Below are 12,390 nucleotides of genomic sequence, written 5' to 3'. Positions count from 1 at the left end.
CTATCAGCTTTATAAAAATGCATGGCTATTACTTTTTTCACTAATGAGCCTAGCTACTTAATGTTGTTCAAAGGAGATAAAATAACAGGAGAAAATGAATAAAGAAAATTAAGCAATGGAATAGAAAATCTATATAATTGGGGAGCACCAATTATATAATCATATTTTTAATTTTTTTTATTTTTATTCCATTTATATCCCGCCCTTCTCCGAAGACTCAGGGCGGCTTTACAAGCTTAGCAGTAGCCTTCATTCTATGTATATGCCTGCTTATTAGGGCTTTCACACACACACCCCAAGCGGCATTATTACAAAGTCAGCTTAATTGCCCCCAACAATCTGGGTCCTCATTTTACCTACCTCGGAAGGATGGAAGGCTGAGTCAACCTTGAGCCTGGTGGGATGCGAACCTGCACTTATTGCAGGCAGCTGGTGTTACTTAAGGAGGCATTAGCCCACTGCTCCACCAAGGCTATAGGGGAGGGGAGGGGAGGGTTGGGGAGGGTTGGGGAGAGGGGAGGGGGAGGGGGGGTTGTATTTAAAAATGTATTGTAAAACTTTTCAATTAAAAAAAAGATTTTTTGTTAAAATTATTTCTTTCCCATTCTGAATAATTAATATGTGGCCAAAACTTCTTCAGATAAGAGGAGATACTCAAAACCGAAATCCAAAAGCTTATTCTGAATGTGAAAACACACAAATCTACTTAATAATACTTTATTGATTTGCTATTAGGTAGCCCTTACAATGAATGTACTTGTATTAGCAGAGCCCCAGAGACAGAAGACCTGATTTTATGACATTCTTACTGAGATTGTCAAACAAATCATCCAGTTATCAAGCAAATGATAGTCTTTAAGTGAATCATGCTGTTGTTAAGCAAATCTGGCTTCCCTTATTGACTTTGCTTGTTGGAAACAAGGGCTGGGAAAATCACAAATCATGATCATGAGGACTATCTGTAAGGGTGGGTCATAGGACTTTTTTTTTTCCAGCACCATCATAACTTCAAACCACTGTTAAGCAAATGGTCATAAGTCAAGGGCTACCTGTAGAAGAATCCACATTTCAGTTTTTTTCTTTTTTCCTCAGCTTTCCTCCCTGACTTGTCTTTACTGAAGTGATAAAACTGGCCTTTCTCCCATGATAGTGTGTAAGGATGATGGAGATAATGAGTATGAACCCATTGGGAAGCTTGAAATATGTTTTCTGGATGTCAAGCTTTGTATTGTGCTTCAGTATTGGGGCAGACATTGGGGAAAACATTGGGATCCTATCTTCAAAATCAAAAACCTACGTTAAAGGACTCTTCCTTCTAAAGTAGTAATTTAAGTTATCCTCAAAGGGAATGGGTGGCACACAAATGAAGTAAATAAAATAATTAATAAATATGTATATCAATAAATAAATACACTTTCCCTTTTTGAGCTGGCAGTACAGCCCAATCATGTTTTTGAGGTTTGGCCAATGCTACCTTTTTGTGTTTGTGTGTGTTTTCTGACCGCTTGCTTCTTGCAAAACTCTGAAGTGCCATTATTTATCAAGCACATCATTGCTTGTACCCCTTTTGAGTAATACAAGGTTATGACTCATAAATTACTTCTCTGTAGTGCCCCAGTGGATGGGAAGCAAGCTTCTCTCTATCAAATTAATGCCTTTTCGTTTGTTAAAAAAAAGGTCTACATTTTGGATGATGCTTCATAAAGGATGGATTTGTTGAATACTGATCAGCATAAACAGCAGACAGCGAAACTCCTCAAATCTTTTCTGTTCATTTTTTATATTTAAAGTAATGCAAGAAGGATTTATAACCTGTAGCAATCCTGTTGGGGAGGCTAGATCCTGCAAAAAGAATTGGCCCATTGAATTTCCCTCAAGGCTCAGGAGAGACATTTGGTGAAATATGTTCATAGTTAGTCTTGTGGCACATGAACTGGTGCACCAGCAGTACAAATAAACATAGCATGTAATGAATAAAGCATATGTCCTTTACATTGAGACATATCAGGAATGGGCCTCTGGGTTACCGTTAAACAAAAATTATTCAGAGTTAATGCAGAAGACCAGCAGCCAGATGTCTCAAAACAGCATAGTGAAACTGTAGCCAGCATGACTGTTTATGTAGGTTGAAGCTGTCAGATGGAGATTGCGAAGTGGGGGATAAAAGGATTTTGAAAATTCTGCCTGAATTTATATATAGCCGAATCACAGAGCCCGTGTTTTCACATCAGGGATTTGCGCTTCAATACCTGAATTGTATAGCATCAAAAGGCCCCCACAAAAATTTGCTTGCTCTCTATGGCTAGCAGCCATTTCTGGAATTTTTAAAATTGAAAACTGTTTGGGCGAGACAGATATTTGTCAGAAGCATGCGGCAAAAAGAGAAGGGCTACCCTTCTCCCCTTTCTGCAATCCTGTCAGAAATAGCTCTTGCTTAGTTTTGGCACGAAGGAGACTTCCCCCTCCCCCCTAATGTTAATTTATTTATGTATCTGATTAAATTTTTATACCATCAAGGGCCACAGTCTCATAGCGGTATAAATCTCCCCTCCGTGTTTGCTGTGCCCCTGATGAAACCATCCCGTCAGCGCAGCTTTAAATTTAATAAAGAACCATGTTATGATATGATTATTAGCTACACAATTCAGAGCAGATTAGGTTGCTTGATTCTTGGTAGCTGTGGGCCAAAGGCGGTGTTCAGCAGCACAGCAAACTTCAAAGAGAAGCTTGGCTTTTTGAAGCTGCTAAAATGAATGTCTGAAGCACATCTGCAGGATGCTTAATATTGGTTAGGACTGTGTTAGATTTGTTAAAGGGGGAGCTGCACAGTGACACTTCTACCCTGAGCTTCCCAAGGGTTACAAGAGCTCTGATTAGCGTTGTCCCTTCTTCCCAATTCAGTACTGTGCTGTCAAATACAGAACATTGGCCAGATGATCAGGAAGGAGAACTTGGTTTATGGATTCATGCTCTTCTGTCGCCCAACACTTTGGGAGCAGTAGACAACCTTGTGCTCTTCAGAGGTTTTTGAAGGGCAGGTACAAGTGGCAGAACCCTTATAGTTGCTTGTTGAGACTTATGGAAGTTGTAATCTAAAATAGGTTGCCTAATAGTGGTCTAGAGGAATTTCATGTAACAGAGCCATGTTCTTTGAGCCAGCAAGGCTATAATATCAGATTCGCATGACTTTAAAGTGGGAAAGGTTGCATTCTTAATCAGACATTCTGAATAGTTGCTTTTAAAATACATTTAAATACATCAATGAAATTAGAGGTGCAGATAACTTCTCTACGTAAGATAAACAGCACCTTGAAAATTTGCAAAGGCAAAGGATGTGGAAACCAGATCTGATTAACATAGGTACCTATTGTGCTTCTGTGGTGTGTTTAGAAATATGTTTCATTTCTGCCAACCTTGTGGCTTAGCAGCCCCCAGGAAAATACGCCTTATTTTTTCAGAGATTGCAGTCAAGCTATCAGTAAAATGTGAATTCCCTTTTTTTTAAAAGGTATTCTATCCAAACTATATATTAGAATATTGGGCTTACTGATGACCAATCAAACTATTGGTGCTTACCTGCAGATGCCTCTCATGATTTTTTGGTAAAAGTGTCAGGTTAGAAACTGGGAGACCATGAGTTCTAATCCTGTTTTAGGCATAAAAGCCAGCTGGGTGACTTTGGACCAGTCACTCAGCCCAACCTACCTCACAGTGTTGTTTTTGGGGAGAAAATAAGAGGAAAAAAGAGTATTAGGTATAAATGAAAATAAATAAAGGTTATTCTTTTATAAATTGTATAAAATGTAACACCAATGAATTGTATCAAATGTAACACTAAGATGTGGGGCTATCTATTTCCTGCTCAGACAGAGAACTCACAAATGGTAATCAACAAATTCTTTTGAAATGTTAAAAAGCTTCCGAGAGACAGGAACATCGGACCAAGGTGGAAATTACAACCCGAGGTGGAAATTACAACCAAGGTGGCAATTACAAGTAAACGAGATAAGATCTAGATAAGATCATAATGGATAGATGGAAATGGTCAGAAGGACCCCTTTAGAAATAGGAAACAACTTCAAAGAATGACTTAAGCTTCTTAGGAATGGCATGTATCGTGAAAAAGCATAAAATGCCTACCTTGAAACTTGCTCAGCGCGCTCTTCGAACCCAATCCAACTTGGGAAGGGTTTAAGAGGCCGCGTTTGCAAACGCTTTCTTTCTTTATTATTTTCTTTATTATTTTCAATTTCTTTTCAATAAATCTTTGTTTTTGTTAACCAGACTTGTCTTTGAGTTGTGAGTATCAAAATTTGGGTTTTTAAATCTCACAGGTATGATTGCCACCTTGAGTTATTTATAAAAATAATAACAGCAATAAATAAATGAATAGCTCTGATTGCATTTTGGATGCCTTTGATCATTTTCAAAGTCGTTATTCTTTGGATATTTCCATCCATGGCCTCACTAGTCTTTCCGACTGCTGGTTTTCTTTCTCTGTAGGCGGTATTAATTTCAGAAAGTCAATCCTTTTTGCTTCTCTTTCCTGCCCAACTTCCTAGGATTATTTTGGGAGTCAGCAAGGTTACTTTGCCTTTGTTATCAGCCATCTTGAAACAAACGCCAAAAAAAGGGGGCAGTATGGTCTGGAATGCATTCCATATTGCATGCCGTTGTGTTTACCAGACATCAGTTTTGGGTGAGATGGTACTTAAGAGATGTCCATTTGATTTGCAGGAGCCCGTGTCAATGCAAAGGACAACATGTGGCTGACTCCTCTCCACCGAGCTGTTGCTTCAAGGAGTGAAGTGAGTAATACAGCCAATGCTTCAGCAATATGTGTTTCACAAGTTTCAACTTTAAAAAAAAGATGCACTACTGTTACTTCATCCCTTATACACACATCCATAAAGGAACGATTCAATATAATTGTCTGTGTAATTCCAAGTTAAGCGTCTTGAATAATGGGCCACTCTGTGTATTTAATGTGTTTATTTAGTAGTCAGCTGGATCAGGGAATCAAAGCTGCGAAGCAGATACATTTGGGGGCCGGGGAGGAAGGAAAGGAGGAAGAGGGTATATGCTGCATTGCAGGTTATGTGGTGTAACATTCACCATTATGTCTGTTGTGTCATATATTGTCAACCAATTCGTGTGGGACAGGAAGATGCAGCTCGTTTGTCTCTGTAAAGCCCCAATAAACATTCTGCCTTCCTGTCTGCTTGAGACTTCCAAAGGGTTTATAAATAAGTTAAGTTACAACACAAGCTTCTTTACATTAACTATTTGGTGACTAAATGGAAACATAGTAGTTGTTTCCCAGAATTCTTTGTGGCCCTGGTAATGCTTACATTGTATTCTTTGATCTGGTGATCATTTTTGTCTATGACACAAATGAATAAAGTCCGAGTTTAACCTTAAAAGGCTAGTATGCAAAGCTTTTGTGGTTTAGATGGCCATACTGTATCTGGTTTACCTAATGAATTTGTACCATGAAATATAATTCCATGGTCACTAATAGAAAGCATAAATATAGGAAATATAAACACTTACTTGGGAAGAGAAATAAAATTTAAAGTTGATATCGCATGCTGATCCAGAATTCCATTTCTGGACAAGCCTAAACAGTAATAAACACTCAGCAAGTTCCATTGTTGCTAGCAAGAAAATTAATTGAAATCTGTCTGAAAGTTTTAAAGTTTCTAGAAGTATGAAGAACATAAACATCCTCAAGAAACAGAAGCTGAAATTTTATTTCTTGCATAATTATGAATCCATTAATTGTACTGGATCCCAGCCTTCACTTTGCCAAAACAACTGAAGAGAAGGCAACTTCCATTACCTTCCATTTACTTTGTTTGATCACAGGGGCAAGGCTAGTGGATAAGCTGCAAATAAATACCACTTTAAAGGTAGCAGGTCTAAGAGAAATGTTTGGCAGTGTGATTACAAACCACGTTAACTTAATCAGTTCAACCTAACCTTATTTTAGACAATGTGGTTACCTACACTGCAGTCAGTGGCAGAAAGAGAGATACTGTCTCTTAGAGCACCCTCGATTCTTTATTTCTTAAAGCAGAACTATGTACTTTCTAAACTAGCTTGATGTTGTCAGGTCGCTGACCAATACTGTCTTGTTACTAGTGTTGAAATAAGAGTGCCAGGACTACTTGAACTGAAATGAAGAAATGATCCACAATTTATTAATCTCTATTTTGGTGCAAGGAAAGAAAACATGAACCATAGTATCTCGAGCTAGCCTTGCTTATGATTTATCTCCTGACTTGTATTTGGAGAGCACAAGTTGTGCTGTAAAAAAAAAGGGAAATGGATCCAAACCATATATTTGGTAAAGTAAGAGAGACTATAGAGAATGCTTTGCAGTTGTTTTAGTGAACGGTAGCTAAAATTCAAAGGAGTTTGGTAGCATCTTTTTCAACCATCACATTTATTAAAAGATCTCAGCTTTCATGCGTGGCAACTCACTTTATCAGATCAAAAAGGCATCTGAGGGAGTGAACTGCAGTTGACAACAGCTTATTTTTTTTAAAAAAATAAAACTTATTAACCAGTAAAGTGCTATCAGATTCTGGATTTAAAGAGAACGCTGAAATTTCAGCAATATTGCTTGGATTCTCTTCAATGAACAATCCAGGAAAAACAGTTTCTGTAACTCTCTCTGATGGACACAGAAACTGGTTGAGGAAATATTGGAGTCTCTAGGAATTAGCTTTTGTCTAGTTTGCTCTTATGCTGGTCTCAAAATGGAATAGAACCAGCATGCAGTACTGAAATCTCTTCTGTTGGTTTTAAACCTCTGAAACAACCATTGCAATCCCATTGGTGAGCATCCTCTTTCAAATACCACAGCAGTGCAGTAGGCTTCTTTTTCCCCATTCTTTCTCCCTTCTTTCACAGATGAGACAATTACAACTGCCTGCCATCTCCCCTCCACTGCTGTTGCTTCTAGGGTGAAGCTTCTAGGCTGAGTCCTATGCTTAAGGCCTCAGACAGGTGGTCTCACACAAGAGAAATCTATTATACAAGGAGCCATTAATTCCACCGAACAGGGCAACCAGGGGGATAGCGGGAAGGTGACAAAATGTCCACATTCTACCTGTTTCAGAAGCAGAAGAAATGATATCTCTGCCTTTGTTAATTGACCACTTCGTGAATCTTGGGCTCAAGAGTGAAACTTATTTTTAACATGCTGATTGATACATTTAAGTCCCTAATGATTTTAACTAGAAATAGAATTAAGCATTCATAGCGTTCTTCACTTTAGCTAGCGGTCTTCTAAAGTCAGACTCCCTGTGAAGAAAGAATACTTTTGCTAAAAGCAATTTCCATTTTAAAGACTCAGAATAGTGTCTTACTGCCTTCTAACATCCTTGCAGAAAACATTTGCACTTTCCTGTAACAGGAAAAGTGATGTGATGGGCTAATAAAACATGGTATAACTTTATCTTTAATGGAACTTTCCCAAGAGATTAGGATACCTGCTAAGAACAGGACAATATTAGAAGGAGACAGCAGTGTGCCAGAAACTAATATCATGAAGATTTATTTGGTTGTGCACATTCTCCTCCCCACACCCAGTCATCCCTTATCAAAATATTGAAAATGATGCACAATCCAGCAAAACCTGTTTGACAAGTTCCTTATATGTTTACTGTCTGCAAGTCAATTCTACCTTATCCTATCTGGAGTTATTTTTTAAATAGCTCAGTATGATATTTTTTATACTTAATATTCTATCCCTTCTTTCTTTTTACTCACTTAAGACTTAATGAGTGAGAGAAATAACCAGGAGTATTCATTTATAGTGTGGTCCCATTTTAAGCTGCCATTTTGCTGAGTGTTTTCATTTTCCAAAGTTGGGTTTGCACAATCCATGCCAATGAATTGGCCGTTGAGAAAGTCTTTTTAAAAAGTTGTCAGCTTGGCATTTCTCCAAAGATTGGTGGAATTGCTTTTGCAACTATATGGGTCCTTGCCAACCCTAAGGGGATGATTTTCTAAACTTGAGTATTCTTTAGCCACTACACTAATGGAGTTTCCCAGCTGCTGGCTTTTGGTAAAAGTCCACTGAAGGGGGATTTCTTATAAACTACAAATTCTTGAAAAGAAAGGAAGGTGGATAGAAATTGGCTTTCCTTGGTTCATTTTAATGGCATAATTTAACAACAATCTCAAAACAAAAGTGATAAAGCTACAAGCTTGAGATAGAAGATGTTGGAGTTGTTTTACCTTGTCAAACCTGTTGATTTCTATTGAATGTGTTTAGATCAGGGGTGTCAAACTTGCAACATCATGTGATGGGTCGTGATGTATCGCAACTTTTTTGCCATTATCGGCAATGGGGTGGGTGCAGTGTCGCTATGATGCATCCAGCCTGCGGGCCGGCAGTTTGACACCCCTGGTTTAGATGGTTTATAATCAGTGTCATATATAGTTGAACAGTTAAAAGTATTCACATACTTTTTTTAATGCAGTTATATTTCTGTAGCTCACATATATATGTATGTGTAGATTGATCATCATTTTGCTTTAAGCATATAATGAGTCTGAAGGGACAATTAAAAGAACAGTGGAGCCACACTGTTGGTACAGTTCTGGAAGCTGCCCTGGTTTTCCACTATCCCCTTGTCATCCATACATTGTGGGCAGATGTTTGCAAGTCAAAAGTCTTTATGTAGTAGTCTTAGTCAGAGGGGAAACTACATAACTGTGTAGCCAAATAATATCCATGTGGATAAAGTCATTGATTACAGATGATTTTTCCCTGGTTTCCCAGATTTTCTCAAGCTGAAAAACACTTTCTACTCGTCCTTTTTCTCTCCTTAATAGTTTAGTAAGATGCAAGTTTTTTCCCCAGCTCCTTTCCATGTCTTTGATAGCTACCTGTGGGAGGCAGGTTTACATATTGAGTTCTTGGCTTTCAAATCTGGCTTGTTAGAATGAGAAAAAGCCAGAAGTCCCCAGCTGCACATGACATTAAAATACACTAAGAAGAAATTATGCTGTGGTTTGTTTAATAATTCACAATGGCAGCAGAATCAAAGCTGGAGTGACTGAACTCATTCACTACGCCAGAATTCTTCAGAAGGCAGCCACTGTGAAAGGGCTAACTACTATATAATCTAGATTAAACCAGTAAAAATGTACTTTCACTTTGCCATTTCCACACACATACCCCAACCCCTTAAAAAGGATTTGAAGTAACCCATAACTTTCCGCACTGCTTCTACTTCTCACACTGCAGAGAAACATTAAGTATTCCTTCAGCTGATCAATCATCAAGCAGCAAACACTGTGCTCAGTGTCTGTATTTGATTGGTAATTTCTCCAAAATAATTGGAAAGTTATCTGGCCAAGTAGAGGGAGCTACAAAGCCACCAAGGCTTTGTCTTTTGATACTTTTTAAAAAGTTAATAATAGTGCGGCAGTCCCAAGCAATGACAGCTGATTCTATGTGGGAGGAGGGAGAGGCTAGATTGAGCTAAGGAATTTGGAGGGAGGGTAAACAGAAGAATTCCTACCACTGGAAAATTGACAAGCTCTCCAGAGCTGTTAGCCTAGCACAGGGGTAGGCAACCTTGGCTCTTTTATGACTCATGGACTTCAACTCCCAGAATTCTTGAGCCACCTGGCTCAGGAATTCTGAGAGTTGAAGTCCATGAGTCATAAAAGAGCCAAGGTTGCCTACCCCTGGCCTAGCAAAAGAGAAACCATTTTAAATGTGATTTCATATACTCTACAGCCCAACCAGGTAAACATCAGCTCAGCTTACAACTCCTGCCAATGCTGTGGGATAACAGAAGTTTTCAGACTGGTGCAGAGTATACATTTGAAAGTATTTTCAGTAGCTTAACTGTCCAAATCTAAGCCTACTGATAAGTAGGCTCCACTAGGTTGGATTTAATTTTGAGTAAACAGGGTTTGAATAGTTAGGCTGGGAATGATTGAGTTTGCAACCCTACGTATCAAGTTGGAGAAGTATGATTTACAGGAAATCATACCAGAGTATGAATTTATCTCACTGTAGGATGCCAACAATAGCATTTTCTTCCGTATTAAGCACTGTTGAATTTAAACACTTCAGTCAAGCTAGAGAAACCTAATAAATGCTTTCCTTATGATTTAATTGTGTGATCTTCTAGGAAGCCGTACAAGTATTGATTAAGCATTCAGCTGACGTCAATGCCCGAGACAAGAATTGGCAGACACCTTTACATGTTGCAGCTGCAAATAAAGCTGTGAAGTGTGCTGAAGTGATAATTCCACTTCTGAGTAGTGTCAATGTCTCTGACAGAGGAGGTCGGACAGCATTACACCATGCAGCTCTGAATGGTCACGTTGAAGTGAGTGCCTTAATAAAATTGTTCTTTTACTTTGAAATCTGTCTGGTCTGGCAAAATCATTTCCCTTTATGTGATGTGAGCCAAACACCAGACTCAGAATTGTTCTACTAATTTGTATCCAATGGATTGGGTAAATGAATAAATAAGCAATAAACCAATAAATAAAAATAAATACATTTGTGAAGTAGAAATCAACATTAAGTCAATCGTTGCATGGTCTATAACTATTGACTGACGTACATTTGGGGGCTGTTTGCTTGTTTTAGATGGTGAATTTACTTTTGGCTAAAGGGGCAAATATTAATGCCTTTGACAAAAAGGACCGAAGAGCTTTACATTGGGCAGCATATAAGGGTAAGAGACTTTTACTTTTTTTCTTGTTAGCAAAATGTCTGTAACGTGATTGGCAATAAGTAGTAATAGTCTAATTACAATACTCAATATCTCCTTAATTTAATAAGCATATTTCATGTAGTGCTTTGAATTTCTTCTATTGTTTGATATATTCTTCTAATGCTGATATTCGATATCTTGGGGTTAAATAAATCCCTTTAAAGGTTTAGATCATATTATAAGGAGAAAAAGTTAAATGTCTTTAAATTAAAAATAATGTTCATTTGAATATTTTTAAAATATTTCAAACTAAAGTGCTTTTTCAGCTCTTGTATGGTTCAGAGTTCATGCAGTGATAAACAAAATATGCATTAGAGCCTTTGCAGATATCAGTGAAACTTTCTGTAGAGACCTCAGCATCTTCCTTCAGGGAAAGGTAGACTCATTCTTACCAGTAAGGACAAATAGCATTACATTTTACCAACTGATGCACGTGAAAACAGATGACTGATACATCATAGTCTTTAAGCAGAAAGGAAAATCGAAATGCATTAGTCATAAAATGATACAGATATATAATTTATCCAAAATAAAGCAAAAAAAAGAATTAAAAGAATTAAAGCAAAAATGACTCAGGACATAATATCTGAGTCAAGCTGAAGTTGACATATGTTATCAGCAATTTAATTTTTGAGAAGAGCCCTCAAGGATCCTAACTTTGTGATTTCTTTTTAAAATTACAGTATGTTGAAATCACAAATAGAAATGGGATCCTATCTTTGAACTGAATCATATCTATAACTTATATCAGAGAGAGCGTGTAATTTATTATGTCTAGAACATCTTACGAGATAGCTAAGGAACCTATTCTTCAGAAATATTGCTTTCAATTAGCTATCTCTTTTGATCAGGAAACCATATGTTTCTTCCCCTTTGATGGCTTACAAAAGTTCTCTGCATGTTAGCTGAAAGGCAAAAATGTGTAAAACATATGGGAAAAGATCAAGGTCATTAGTATATAGAGCTCATCCTTTAGGTTTAACAACCATATTCTGCTGCACAAAGAAGACTTTTGCTCTTAATTGACACTTTTTCTTTGCAAAGTTTTGTAGGCAAGTCTGTCTGGAAATGGTTGGGGCAGTTTTGCAGGAATTACTGATATAAGTTTGATGTTGTCATTGCCCAGTGATGCTGGTTCAGGAACTACAGTTTGCAGAAATGCAAGACAATCTATATAGGCAGACACTCTTAAAAATAAGTGTGGGTCCATTGTTCAAAACTATCATCCAGTGTGTGTAATATTGAAATAATTTGTTTCCTTCTCTACTTGTAAGTCGAATGTAAGTGTGTTTTTCTGCTTTAATTTAATTCCCTATAGTTCTAACTTTCCAAGCCTGTGATTTCTTTTAAAGAATTCAAAATAAAAGCTTTTTCCCACAGAGAATTCCAAAATATTATTTGAAATCTACTTGTAACTTTCCAAAATCAAAGTTTTAACCAGCCTTTTGCTGTTTGTTAAAACAAATTAAGTCCTTAAACTTGTATTTAAAACTTATTTAGCCAAGGTGGTGCAGTGGTTAGAGTGCAGTCCTGCAGGCTACTTCTGCTAACTCCCAGCTGCCAGCAGTTTGAGTCTCACCAGCTCAAGGTTTTTAGCCTTCCATTCTCCTGAGATTGGGAAAATGAGGACCCA

The 12,390-nt window shown here is 37.6% G+C and overlaps 1 protein-coding gene across 3 annotated transcripts in view; it reads left to right on the top strand.

The window, feature by feature from the left end:
- Positions 1–12,390, top strand: part of ANKRD44 (ankyrin repeat domain 44) — a 143,866-nt gene that overhangs the window by 68,259 nt on the left and 63,217 nt on the right. For all 3 annotated transcript variants that reach the window (XM_081314531.1, XM_081314532.1, XM_081314530.1), the window contains exons 4-6: positions 4,738–4,808; positions 10,164–10,364; positions 10,631–10,718. In XM_081314531.1, coding sequence (XP_081170657.1) covers positions 4,738–4,808; positions 10,164–10,364; positions 10,631–10,718 — 360 coding nt within the window. The remainder of the gene's footprint in view (positions 1–4,737; positions 4,809–10,163; positions 10,365–10,630; positions 10,719–12,390) is intronic.

Source organism: Vipera berus, assembly GCF_964194415.1.
Source record: "Vipera berus genome assembly, chromosome: 1".
Taxonomy (NCBI): domain Eukaryota; kingdom Metazoa; phylum Chordata; class Lepidosauria; order Squamata; family Viperidae; genus Vipera; species Vipera berus.
Note: the sequence above shows the minus strand (reverse complement) of the source record. Positions and strands in the feature narration are given on the sequence as shown.